Source organism: Sinocyclocheilus rhinocerous, unplaced genomic scaffold (genome assembly GCF_001515625.1).
Source record: "Sinocyclocheilus rhinocerous isolate Xijiao unplaced genomic scaffold, SAMN03320098_v1.1 scaffold1615, whole genome shotgun sequence".
NCBI classification, from domain to species: domain Eukaryota; kingdom Metazoa; phylum Chordata; class Actinopteri; order Cypriniformes; family Cyprinidae; genus Sinocyclocheilus; species Sinocyclocheilus rhinocerous.
In genome coordinates this window covers 1,556,589-1,569,628 of record NW_015645292.1, presented here as the reverse complement: position 1 = coordinate 1,569,628, position 13,040 = coordinate 1,556,589, and the positions used below count along the sequence as shown (strand labels likewise).

The window sequence follows — 13,040 nt, the reverse complement described above, 5'->3', positions numbered from 1 at the left end:
TTGCCACGTCACCAAGGGAGCGAAATCAGACGCGCTCGTTTTCTCAGACGCTTGCAGAAAAAGGCTTCCCAAAACAGAGTTACTGGGTTAATCTTTTTCACGTTTCCTTGGTTGGTAGATGCACCGGGGACCTGATTATAGCACTTACAACCTGGAAAAGTCAGATTTTCGTGATATGTCACCTTTAAAAGAGCGACTGCCATGAGAGCGAGAACAGAGGAAAAGTGAAATCAACTGGAATGGAGGGAGAGAGAGAGAGAGAGAGAGAGAGAGGGACGCCGCCGCTAATGCATTCCTCTCACAGATGACGCCACTAAAAGCCAGAGATATTACATTTCTCTCTTTCTGGTGACAAGCAGATTCAGGCAGCTGTTCAATATTAATGAGGTCCTCTTGCATAATTTAGCGTACGGGCCTGCGACACATAAGCTAGCACAGCAGACGACACGCAGATGAAGCTAGCTAAGAGTTTCTGATCACAGATCCCACATCGGCTACCAAACATGATCCTGATGACGAGTAAATATCACGTTAATGTAAACAGAGTTGCTGCAGTGACTGATGAATGTGCTTTAATTGAGTAAATCCAACAAAAACACTGCAGAAATTATATTTCACAAGAAAAAAAAAAGAAATTACATTTGGCATAAAGTAAATAGTTTTCTCTTTTTTTTTTTTACACTGCCATTATGAGAACCAATGATCTGAGAAATGTGCGTCACATCTCTGCAGAGAGAAACAAACAGACTGAAGAGACTCTTCCCACGTTTCTATGAGAGAGAGAGCGAGAGAGAGAGTTTCCTATTAGCAGCTTATCTCCAAGGCTTTTGGCTGAGGGCCTGGCCAGAGCTTTTTTCCAGAAGAGAGAGAGAGAGAGAGAGTCAGAGAGAGAGAGAGCGAGAGAGAGAGAGAGCGAGAGAGAGCGAGAGAGCGAGAGAGAGAGAGAGCGAGAGAGAGCGAGAGAGCGAGAGAGAGCGAGAGAGAGAGAGCGAAAACATTTCTCCTCCAGCATCACTTCCCTACATGGCAGCAGGATGAGAACAGAGAGAGAGAGACAGACGAGCAATGAGAGACAGGTCCTGGTATTTATAGCTCTGAGATCTTCCCGTCAAGCACAGGAACATTAATGAGCTACATTTCAGATTTCAGCAGCAGTAGCGCACTCATTTATGGCCTCTCAATACTTGTCATTTCTACTTCCCTAATTATTACTGTTCCAGATCATTACGAATCCGCGTTTCATTCAGCCTGAAGAGCTGAAGGCACACACTCCACTGTGCTCTTGCAGACCATTTGAGTTTCAGATGTTGTTGTGTGTTGACTTACACGTGTGATCGGTCTTTTCATAACCCACTTCACACTGCATGGACTGTGTTGTTCATTGATTCTCGATACAAAAATCAATCCGTGCGTCGAGTCTCATGACAGTGATGCGTCTCACAGAATCAAAGACTGAACCGATTCCCTTCAGTTACACTAGAGGCCTTTATTACTCCATATCATCATGATCCGTCAGTCGGAGAGAGGAGCGTGTGTGTTCAGCCGAGCGAGGGCAGCTTTAGTTACGGGTCAGCTGGCATCTGTCTAACCGTGGTTATAGACGGCAGCTGTGCCACGGGTCGCCCGTCTACTGTAACCACCACAGCCGTTCTGAACACGACTCCTGACGAGACTCCTGTTATTATTGTTAACTAAAACGAACACTATAACTGTTAAAAATGGTTTTCATTCATTTAAAAAAAGCTTAGTAAAATAAAATATAAACACGGAATACAAACTTTAACGAAAATAAGAGATTTTGGCAAATAACTGAAATAAGTTGAAGCACTAATGGTGTTCACACCAAACGCAAATTTCATTATTCGCGCGAGTAGATTACATGCAAAGATGCGAATAGAGGTGAATTTGCGCCAGGCGACGCGGATGACACGAAATGCGCGACGCGTTTGGCGCGAACACGTGATATTAGCTTAATTTGCGTCTTACGCTCAAGTTAAAAAATTTCAACTGGAGTGGAAAATTCGCCTAAAGCGTTCTCGCGTAAGCCAATCAGCAAAGAGCTCATTGACACATCCAGAAAATGGAGTGCATTATTGTAGCCGTCTGCGGGCACCCCAAAGTCCTGGAGAAGAAGGTGAAACTCTGAGTTGTGCGAGTGGCGCAAAAAACATCCCGCGAGTAATCTATAGCGAGTGACGCAATGCGCATATTAACTCCGCGTTTGGTGTGAACACACCATAACATTGCTAAAACTGAAAGATTAAAGCTGAATATAAACTTAAAAAACAAACAAAAAAAATTTGACAAAAGCACATAAAATACTAAAATGAAAACTGAAAATATAAAAAGCTCATTCTAAATATTAATAGAAACAATAAAAATACATAATACTAAAATTACACAGTCTTGCAAGGCTAGAAAACCACAACGGCTGCTGACTGGAGATGGTCCTCACTGCAGAACACATGATCCAGATCCAACTCCTCCCACCTTACATATACCTAAACCCACCCGTCTCCACCCTCTGATCCCTAAACCCACCCATATCCACCCCAATACCTACCCGTCCCCACCCCCGATCCCTAAACCCACCCATCTCCACCCCTAAACCTACTCGTCTCCACCCCCTGATCCCTAAACCCACCCATACCCCCCCCAAAACCTACCCGTCCCCACCCCCAATCCCTAAACCCACCCATCTCCACCCCTAAACCTACTCGTCTCCACCCCCTGATCCCTAAACCCACCCATATCCACCCCAAAACCTACCCGTCCCCACCCCCAATCCCTAAACCCACCCATCTCCACCCCTAAACCTACTCATCTCCACCCCCTGATCCCTAAACCCACCCATCTCCAACCCTAAACCCACCCGTCTCCAACCCTAAACCTACCCGTCTCCATCCCTGATCCCTAAACCCACCCATCTCCAACCCTAAACCCACCCGTCTCCAACCCTAAACCTACCCGTCTCCATCCCTGATCCCTAAACCCACCCATCTCCAACCCTAAACCTACCAATCTCCACCCCCTAGATGTGGATCTAACCACGCCCCCTGGATCTTGTGTTCTGCAGTGAGGGGCTACTGGCCGAGTAAGTGGACCCGCTCGAATGCAGAAATCGAGGATGTGAAAGGGTGATGAAGCCCTCCTCAGACGAGAGAAACTGATCAGCAGCTCGAGCTCTCTTCAGCGTCACACACACACACACTGGACCCGCCCACAGCCGCTCGCTGATTGGTCAGCTGTAACCCGAGAGGGCGTGCCCGTTCCTTCTGCCCTGACCAATCAGAGTCCAGCAGTGCCCAGCATGGGTCCAAAGGTTCATGGGTCCTAAGTGGCCCAAATGAAAGGCTGCAAACGCTCATGTTTGAGAGAAACACACACACAGAGTGAATGTTTGTCTCTCACACACTCCGCCCTTAGCACATGTGCGACCTACAGAAACTAGTTGATCTAGTTTGGATAGACGACTGCTCCTTTGCCCAACACACACAAACTCAGTCCTCATTAACGACTCCGTTCGGTCAGCAGCCGCTGGAGCTCCTCTTCACCGACAGACGAGCAGAACCAGAGTTTGTGCGGTTTGTGTAGAACATGAGCTCCCCAGCGCAGCGTCACCTCTGAACTCTCACACCGAGAAAGCAACCCAAGAAAAGCAAACAAGCTTCATGACTGACGTCTCTGTTCCAGCTCGCAGTCTTACTGCAGTTTTATGCTGTGCTGCGTCTCATGAATCGTGTGGATGTGATGAGTGTTTGATCACTCTGGTTTCATTAACTAAAGCTGCACTGCACATGTCTGTGACGCATGTAAATGCATGTACAGTAACAGCAGGAATGGGAATGTGTCTAAATCATCTTTTCTAGGTGAATGTCCTTCTGGTGATGCATTACTATGGACACTAGTTACGTCGCATTTCTTGTGTACTTACACAACCATGATGTCCGTTATACATCAGATGTCTATTGTAAGTGCGTTACTTTAAATCTATATGACTACTAGAGGTAATAGTATGTTGCTCTGTCAACTGAGTTTTCATCGTATTTGGGAACACACTGATGTATCGACCAATAAGCGATATCGAGTGATCAAAGCACTATCTGACATCGGCTGATTGTCCTGAGCTGATTGCTCTGTTGTTAGTTTTATTCAGTAATGAACCAAACGAGAGGCTTATACTTTACAGCATTAGTTGGGAGAATTTTTCTGCAGACGTCATCCTGAATGATCAGCTATCAGTACCAGCGGAGAAACTCAGCATTGGTGCATCTCTCTACCTTTATATTCTCATGTTTAAGATCAACTCATCCTGCGATTTCTATGTGCAGTGCATTTCATCACCAGAAATCATGCACTGGGGACACCTGCATTTGGAACCAAACATTCATAAATAAGGAAGTGCATTTTTTTGCAAGTTCTCTTAGGTTTTGTGTGAGCTTTATATAAAAACAACACGCATCTGTCCTCATTTAGATGCGTGCGTGTGTGTATCAGATGTCCAAAACAATATTCGAACGTCAACAAAGAGTGTTTTAGGGCGAATATAGACCTCTATTTCTATGCATAACAAAGGCAGCTGTTCTCAGTTTCTAAAGCGAGCGTGTGAGATCATGAGATGACAGGTAAGCGTCTCTCCCTCGCTGCAGGGCAAACGCTGGGTGGGGTTCAGCATACTTCACCATACTTCAGCGACTTACTGTCCACGTCTCTGGCTCTTCTCCCCCCATCCCATCCCATCCCATCCCATCCCTGCTTTTAAAGGAAAACACTGAGATAACAGCTGCGCGAGCCCTTGGGAAACGGCAGGAGGGGGAGGGACGGAGAGAGAGACAGATTCCAAGGTATAAAACAGACACACAGAGAGAGAGACAGACAGCTAATAAAAGACCGATTTGAATCACAGAAGGTTAACACTGAAGCTGCATGTGTGTGAGACAGACAGACAGATGAAGGAACAACTGCTCATGAGCACCTGGTCCCTTCAGTCAAGAGAGACAGCTGGAGAAACACACGAGACTTTCCTCACCTCCAGCACACACACACACACACACACACACACACACACACTGAAGGTGTCATCTGCAGCTGCAAATTCTCTAATTTCAAAAATAACATTTATGCATTTAGCAGAATGCAGTTTACTTATGTAAGCACTCACTCACACACACACACACACACACACAAACACACACACACACACACACACACGTACGAGTGCATTATGCTCGATGTGTTCAGGCAGGAAATGCAGCAACATGAATGATAGAAAACTCACCGGCTGCACAGGAGGGTAAAAGACTCCCATCATCCTATTGAACACGACAGCAGTGTTTCCTGCCTTCAGACGTCAGCGCTCTCGAGCTCTCTGACAGAGTCTGACACATTCAAAATCTCCCTCGCTCACTCCTCTCTTCTCTCTCTCTCTCTCTCTCTCGGTCTGTGTGTCTCCTCCCTCTCTCAGCCGTCTCTCTCTCTCTTCTGTCTCTCCTCTCATATCACTCACTCGTTCCCTCCCTCTCTTTCTCTCTACACTTTTTCTTAAAACAAACAAAACAATTTCTCAAATTTTTTTTTTTTAAATAAAAAAAAAAAAAACTGTTTATAAATTGTTAGTTAACTGATTAGCCAGCTAAACTAGCATTCCCTGAACAAGTTTAAACATGTAAAATCACAGCAAATGGAATTTCATGCTCTCAGTACTAAATATCATCAGCATAATATGCCATTTACTTCAATTTAATCTTCAAATCCTATGATGTTCAACAGGTCAAGAGTTTATTTTTTAGCATCATAAGAAAATAAACCATATGTTTATGATATGATATTACAATAATAATGATATTTACAGACATTCAATTGTGTGCAAAACCTGAAAACAGAGCAGATGTGAAGCTCACAGTCAAACGGCTGCTGATAAATGGATAAAGAGAGGGATGGAGGGATTACAGAGAGAAAAAGAAGATAAAGAGTGAGATTAACTACTACACTAACTGAACAATCTGAACACACACACACACTAGGCCTGTCATGATAACAACTTTTTGTTGTGCGATCTCTCTCTCTCACACACACACACACTCTCTCTCTCTCTCTCACACACACACACACTCTCTCTCTCACACACTCACACACACACTCCCGCTGCTGCTGTAATCTATGATGCTAATCTAAACACTCAAACTGTTCACAGACAGAGTCCAATGCTTTTCCACATGTTTTAAATGGTTGTGATCTTGAACAGCTCCTTGTGTGTTCTCAGTGTAACAGAGATACTTAACAATAATAATATTTAATAGCAAATCTTGATTTTACTGGTGTCAAAGAGTTACAAAATGAATGCGCATCCTTCACCTGACCGGCCGAAAGCGTATCAATGAAACCAGCGTCACTGATGAAGGATTTCCTGACCAGCGTTCATGCAGCAGAAATGTTAAAGCCCAGTTAAAACTGAAAATGCAGAAATATATAATATTCAAGATAAACAGAACACTTGCTGAAGACGCTTTCATTATGTGTTATTGAGAATCCGCAGCTAGTGAATAATGGAGCGAATCCTCGAGGTTCCTGAGTCTGATCTGCAGAAAGAGCTGATTCTGTGTTAGAGCCGTTGACTGACTCAAATGAGCATCAGCGCGGCGAGAGAGAGAGACATGCGCTCATCTGCGTGACACCAATAGAAGATTCACTCTCACATTTAGATTGGTTATCAACTGTGCAACTGAGAACATTTAAGCAGCAGATCTGTGAAGAATAATGAAGACTTTAATTGAACCTGCGGTCAAAAGCCCCTCAAAATGACATCAATTACTGGACACTAATTAACCTCAGAGGACGCCTGACGATACGAAAGCATCACAGCGTGATCATAACTGATCCTGAGCGCCGCAAAGATCAGTCTCGAGTCTGGACTAATAACTGATTCTACTAGCCGTCAGTCTGAAGAACATTTTCAGTAGACAAACTCGAACGTTATGGAGTCGAACTCTATAGAGTTGTGAAAATGACACCTTTATACAGTGTGTGTCATTGCAAAGACTGTAAGTCTGTCCTTCAGCCTCATTTTCATTGTTAAATTCAATATGGTGTCTAACCTGCTGTAGCTGCAAATGCAACTACACAACACTCTAATGAAGAAGAATATAGAAAACATGCAACTGCTATTTGAATCGAAAGTTCTTAGTATTTTCATTTAATCATCTAGCAGATGCTTTTATCCACAGCGAATACAACTGAGGACAATAGAAGCAATCATTTCATGCTATTTAATGCAAAAAAATGTATATTCAACATTCCTCTTGCTTCATTTGCTATCTTGGTTTATTTCCACTGAGCTTAGAGCAATGCATCATGGGATTGCGTTCACATGGAGGATGCACATGATCCGTGCCTCTCAGTGTTTGTATCTGTGAGATCTGCAGCGTCACGCCGCCTTTAATTGGGCTCCAGGTTTAATTGGTCTATAGTGATGTGTAATCAGATTAGCTCTGGCCCACACGCGCCTCGCTGCTCTGTCACGGCTCAAGCCCGGCTATTGTTTACACATTAAAACAAGAAGATCATCACGACACGAGACAAACGGCCAACGGAGGAGACTCAGTACTGCTGCGGTTTTACTACAGGACTTCAACTGTTACTTATTAGAGTCCAAAAGATCCGCCTATTTATAGAACCATGCTGATTTCATTTATGATCACGCTTTCAAAACTCCCATTACGGTAATACTTCAGAGCTTTTCTTCTGCATTATTCTTAATGGTGACTCTCATTGCTGTAATGCAAACAAAACAAAAAATACCCACATCACTGTAATAAATCAGCCCAGGATTTGTAAATTAAAGTCTGTATACGTTAAATTCTGTCAACATTATTCACTAACAGTTGAACTTTACAATTAAATAATTTTATTTTTACTTATATTTATTAATTTAGCAGATGCTTTATCCATTTCTTCGCATCACACAAATGGAAATGAAAAACAATGTAACAATGGAAAAACCTTCATTGTCCTAAAAGAGGCTTGAAATGATTTACATTGTTCAAAATATAGCTTCTTTCTCTTGGTTTTGGGGTGAAATAGGAGCTGGATGCGATCAGCCCAGAATCTGCTTTCAGACTGAAAGTCTGAGTGTGTTTTCTGCTGATATTTGAGGATCAGCTCAGACCGGCACTAAAGGCCATCAAGAGAATAAAGAGAGAAACATCTGGAGTCCATGTGTCTGAAACAGACGACTAGAGCCGAGAGAGACAATGAGTCACAGAGAAGCCCTCCACCACCCCGTCATGTGCCTCATTTCCTTAAGGACTGAGCCGCTCACTGCCAACACACACACACACACACACACACACTCACTCTCACTCGCCTGGACTTTCGTAGAGCGCCGCGCCACACAAATAGCCTATGAACCAAACTCAGCAGCATCTCGCAGTCTTTTCCTTTTGTTTTGTTAATTAGGCTATTCAAGTCAAATATTTCGCATATTAATTCATTTTATATATACACACTATAATTTAATAAAAACATTTTTATTTTTATTTAAACTTAATTTGTGTTGCTTGTCTGCGCTCGTCCGCCGTCTTTTCCTCTTCTCCGACCCCGCAGCTCTCTCCGATAGCTTAGTGTTAGTGGCACCAGTCCAGGTGTTTCCAGGTTTTACTCGTGCTATTTCTCCATGTTGAGAGTTTGGTGTTGCACATATTGCACCTGACTATGCATTCTTATGCTTTTCTCCGATGAACTGAAAATAACAGGAGTGTGTCCATCTCACAAATGTAGAATCCGTCTCTGCAGTCATCTCAACCATTTAATTCCAGCATCAGGAAATAGACAAACTATTTTACCCGCGGGATTTTTTTCTCTGGTGCTGTTTTGCGGTGTTGGTAAATTCACCACTTAATTTTGAGTTAAAATATGTTGTTGTAACTTGCGTTACTGAGATTGTAACGAGTAATAATATTACCCAAATTGTATTAGTAATGCGTTATATTACTGCGTTACAGCAAAAAGTAATATACTACTGGAATATTATTACTTTTGTAATGCGTTACTCCCAACACTGCTTACTTCATGTGTGTCTGTTAGTGCCACGAGTCTGACTGTCTGTATGTAGTTTTATACTTCCTGTGTGTGTGTGTGTGTGTGTGCATGTGTGAGTGTGAGTGTGCATGTGTGTGTGCATGTGTGTGAGTGTGAGTGTGTGAGTGCATGTGTGTGTGCATGTGTGTGTGTGTGTGAGTGTGAGTGTGTGCGTGCATGTGTGTGTGAGTGTGTGTGTGTGTGTGTGTGTTTGAAGACTCAATGTTAGAGAGAGAGAGAGAGAGAGAGAGAGTGAGTGAGTGAGAGAGAGACTCAATGAGGTACTGAAAAAACAAAGACCAAGAAAATGAAAAACACATTACTCAACACACTCAAAAAATAAAGCTCTTTCAGAAGGTCACTGAAAAGCAAATGGTTTAAAGGGAATAAACTCAACGCACATACACTGCATTCTCAGCACTAAAGCTGGAGGGAATGTCTTCTATTGCCTGTTTCCTCGACATTTTTATATCTAGCTATTTGATTAAAGGGATAGTTCACCCAAAAATGAAAATGTGATGTTTATCTGCTTACCCCCAGGGCATCCAAGATGTAGGTGACTTTGTTTCTTCAGTAGAACACAAACGGAGATTTTTAACTCAAACCGTTGCAGTCTGTCAGTCATATAATGTAAGTGAATAGGCTCCAAGGCTTTGAGAGTAAAAAAAAAAAACAAACAGACAAAACCAAATTAAACCCTGCGGCTCGTGACGATACATTGAGGTCTTAAGACACGAAACGATCAGTCTGTGCAAGAAACTGAACCTTATTTATATAATTTTTTACCTTTGATCCACCGCAATGTCGGAGCGCGTTCACAACATCCGGCGTGTGACGCGTGTACGTGCACTAGCATAGTAGACATAGATATATATAAGTAGATGCCTCATTAGTGACTGTTTCTATGGGCCGCGATACGTACGCCATTTTGGAATGTGTCAACGTATTTGGAGCGGTCGAATAGGGAATCTATACATATCTATGATAGTAGACGCATGTGCGGAAGCGATCTGTCGCGCGTATACGTCACTCATTATTTACACAGTGCAGAGAGATTGCGGACGTGTTCACTGGCACTGCGATGATCTAAAGATATTTAGAAGTACAGGTCATCACAATGGAAGACGATTTTGATATATCATCAGACAACGTGGAATTTTTTGCCTGACCGTATTTATTTGATGTCACGCGCCGGATGTTGTGAACGCGCTCAGACATTGCGGTGGATCAAAGGTAAAAAATTATATAAATACGGTTCAGTTTCTTGCACAGACCGATTGTTTCGTGTCTTAAGACCTCAATGTATTGTCACGAGCCGCAGGGTTTAATTTGGTTTTGTCTGTTTGTTTTTTTTACTCTCAAAGCCTTGGAGCCCATTCACTTACATTATATGACTGACAGACTGCAACGGTTTGAGTTAAAAATCTTCGTTTGTGTTCTACTGAAGAAACAAAGTCACCTACATCTTGGATGCCCTGGGGGTAAGCAGATAAACATCACATTTTCATTTTTGGGTGAACTATCCCTTTAACGACGGACAGCTGAAGGAAACTCTATCGCCCCCTAGAGAACGGAGGACTGCGCACTTGAAACGTAGCGCTCGAACATTAATGTCGTGCTTGTATACTTGCGTGAAAAGTTCCTGTCACTGACCACATCAAAGCAAAATAAAGACCAGAGATGATTTCACGCCAATAACACTGAAAGACAAACGCAACAAACACTAAACCATAATTCCTGCTCTCTCTACCAGTTTTATTTTAGCATTGTGATGTATTTCCAACTGAAACGGAATATTGCATAGAGGGCAGGGTTTATTTTAGTGCACCTCCTCACCATGTGCGCCAACAAAGCAAACAGCATCAGTTTTGATTTCATGTGGACTTTAAACTTTTAGAAGACACTTTCTTGACTCCAGGAGCACTGACACAAACCAGCTGAGACTCGTGCGCTCGCTCTATTGTCTATCGCAATAACCATCACCACCACACCCCGACTTTACTGCTCTGCTCCTGGGGTCAAAGTTCAAAGTTGCCATGGTAACACGTGTGTGCAATCCCATAAGGGTAATTACTGGAGACGTGGGGTAAGTAGGGCACGCTACAGCCGTGATGAAAACGTGAGCGGCCCGACGGCATCACAACACTGAGGATATTCAATAAACGCGGCTCTGTGCATGATGTAAAAATGCAAAGGCTTATCTACAAATCTCCAATCAGAGTGTGTGTGTGTATTACCCCCCCCCAGATAAATGGGAGATCAGAGACTAATGCCACTCTGAAACAAGTGTAGATCTCTTTAGCACAACAAAAAGCCTCTTTACTGTCAGTGATACAGCAAATCCTCTTCTGATGGCGCGCATGCATGTGTGAGAGAGAGAACTGATGTGATTTCAAATCACTGACGCTAGAGGAACGAACAGCAGCTCAATGAGTTCCTGCACTTTGTGACCAATGATGTTTGAATTCACACACACAAAAAAGCACAGCATGAACTTAACTACAAAAACTGAACCTGGAAATCACTATTGTTCAAGGTTTTTCTCCTGCTTCGCCACTTCATCTTTCAGACAGGCTGCATGAGGGAATCAGACTCGTGTTTACAGACACTTTAAATCCTTTAATTTGCTCCATCTCCTGCTTTTCATAAATGCATGGTTTGATTCCCGCAGCCCCCACTCCATCCCAGTCTCTGCTGCAGGCGTATTTCCAGACTCTCTCTCCAGCAGATCAATACCTTTTTTGGGCTACACCAGCGAGCTCCACACACACACACACACACACACACTCATCTGCTCAGTCTCAAGCCGTCACGGTGCAGTTTAGAGAAACCGTGAGCCATTAGCTTGTGAAAATGAGCCATTAGGATCCATGCAGCACTTTAGATCACTTACCGGAGGAACGGAAAGAGAAAGAGAAAGAGAGAGATGGAGAAAACGCTGAAATGAGAGATGAGATCACGTCTGTCTGCATACACAGAGGAGCAGAAGTGCTCATGGAGGAGGATGGAAAAGTACCGCAGGATGGAGAGACTGCAGGCCTCGGATGAGAGCAGCGCTGGAGAATCACCTCCATGATTCAGGAACATTTACCAGCAGCAGTGGGAGAAAATGTCCCCTTTGGTGCCCCAATCACCTCATATATATCAGACCCGAGAACCAAACCAGCGTCTGTTCTCTCGCGAACACAAGCGCGTCTGTCTTTCATCACAAGGCACGCGGAGCTTCATATAGAATGCTGGTTTTAACGCTTACCTGTCCGGTCTCTCCGGTACCGTCCATCCGCGCTCGTTTGCATTCAGCTCCGACCGAATCCCCCGCCGCCGTGGCGCCCTCCGGCTCCGGGTCCCCGCGCTTCATCCCCCGAACCGCCGCCGAACCGGAGTCCAGATCCCGGTCGTGTTCCAGGATCCCGTGGCTCACGGGCAGCATTACAGATGCGACGTCGGTCGACATTAACATTGAAGAGGGCCGCAGACGCTGCGTATGAAGAGCGAACAACGAAGACGAGATGTTCTGGCAGAGGATCGGCGGTGCTTTATGGATCAGAACCGACGCTCATCTGACGCGTGGAAACCCGTTACAATGTGTCGCGCGAGTGCCGCATTAAAGGCCTTTGAAGCGTAGCGACTGTTTCGGGCCTGGACGCGAACAACAGACTCGAACCGCGAGCACAAAAACAAGCGAGCTTCAGAACGCTTCGGAGGATCCTGTGGCGTGGAGCGGAAAACGGTGGGGAAAAAACGAGTCTAAACGCATGGAGGGCGAACGCGAAGGAAACGCTCAATGCGTCTGAAGGTTTCGGACCTCAAACGCTTTTCCACCAAATTAAACGCAAAACGGTCAAGTTCGCCTTTAAAAACAGGCGTCGCAGAAAAACGCGAGAGAAACGCGATGCATCATTCCAGTCCTTCGAGCGATTCAAGCGATTTCCTAAAACAAAGGAGTGGCGTGGAGCTGCTGCCTT

General features: G+C 44.2%; 1 protein-coding gene across 3 annotated transcripts in view; it reads right to left on the bottom strand.

The window, feature by feature from the left end:
* Window positions 1–13,034, bottom strand: part of rbfox2 (RNA binding fox-1 homolog 2) — a 27,866-nt gene extending 14,832 nt beyond the window's left edge. For 2 of the 3 annotated variants that reach the window (XM_016509442.1, XM_016509444.1), the window contains exon 1: window positions 12,329–13,034. In XM_016509442.1, coding sequence (XP_016364928.1) covers window positions 12,329–12,535 — 207 coding nt within the window. In that variant the 5' untranslated portion in view covers window positions 12,536–13,034. Of the gene's footprint in view, window positions 1–5,278; window positions 5,388–12,328 lie in introns of those variants that run through there. The other variant, XM_016509443.1, reaches the window with a different exon arrangement.
* Between the last annotated feature and the right edge of the window lie 6 nt (window positions 13,035–13,040).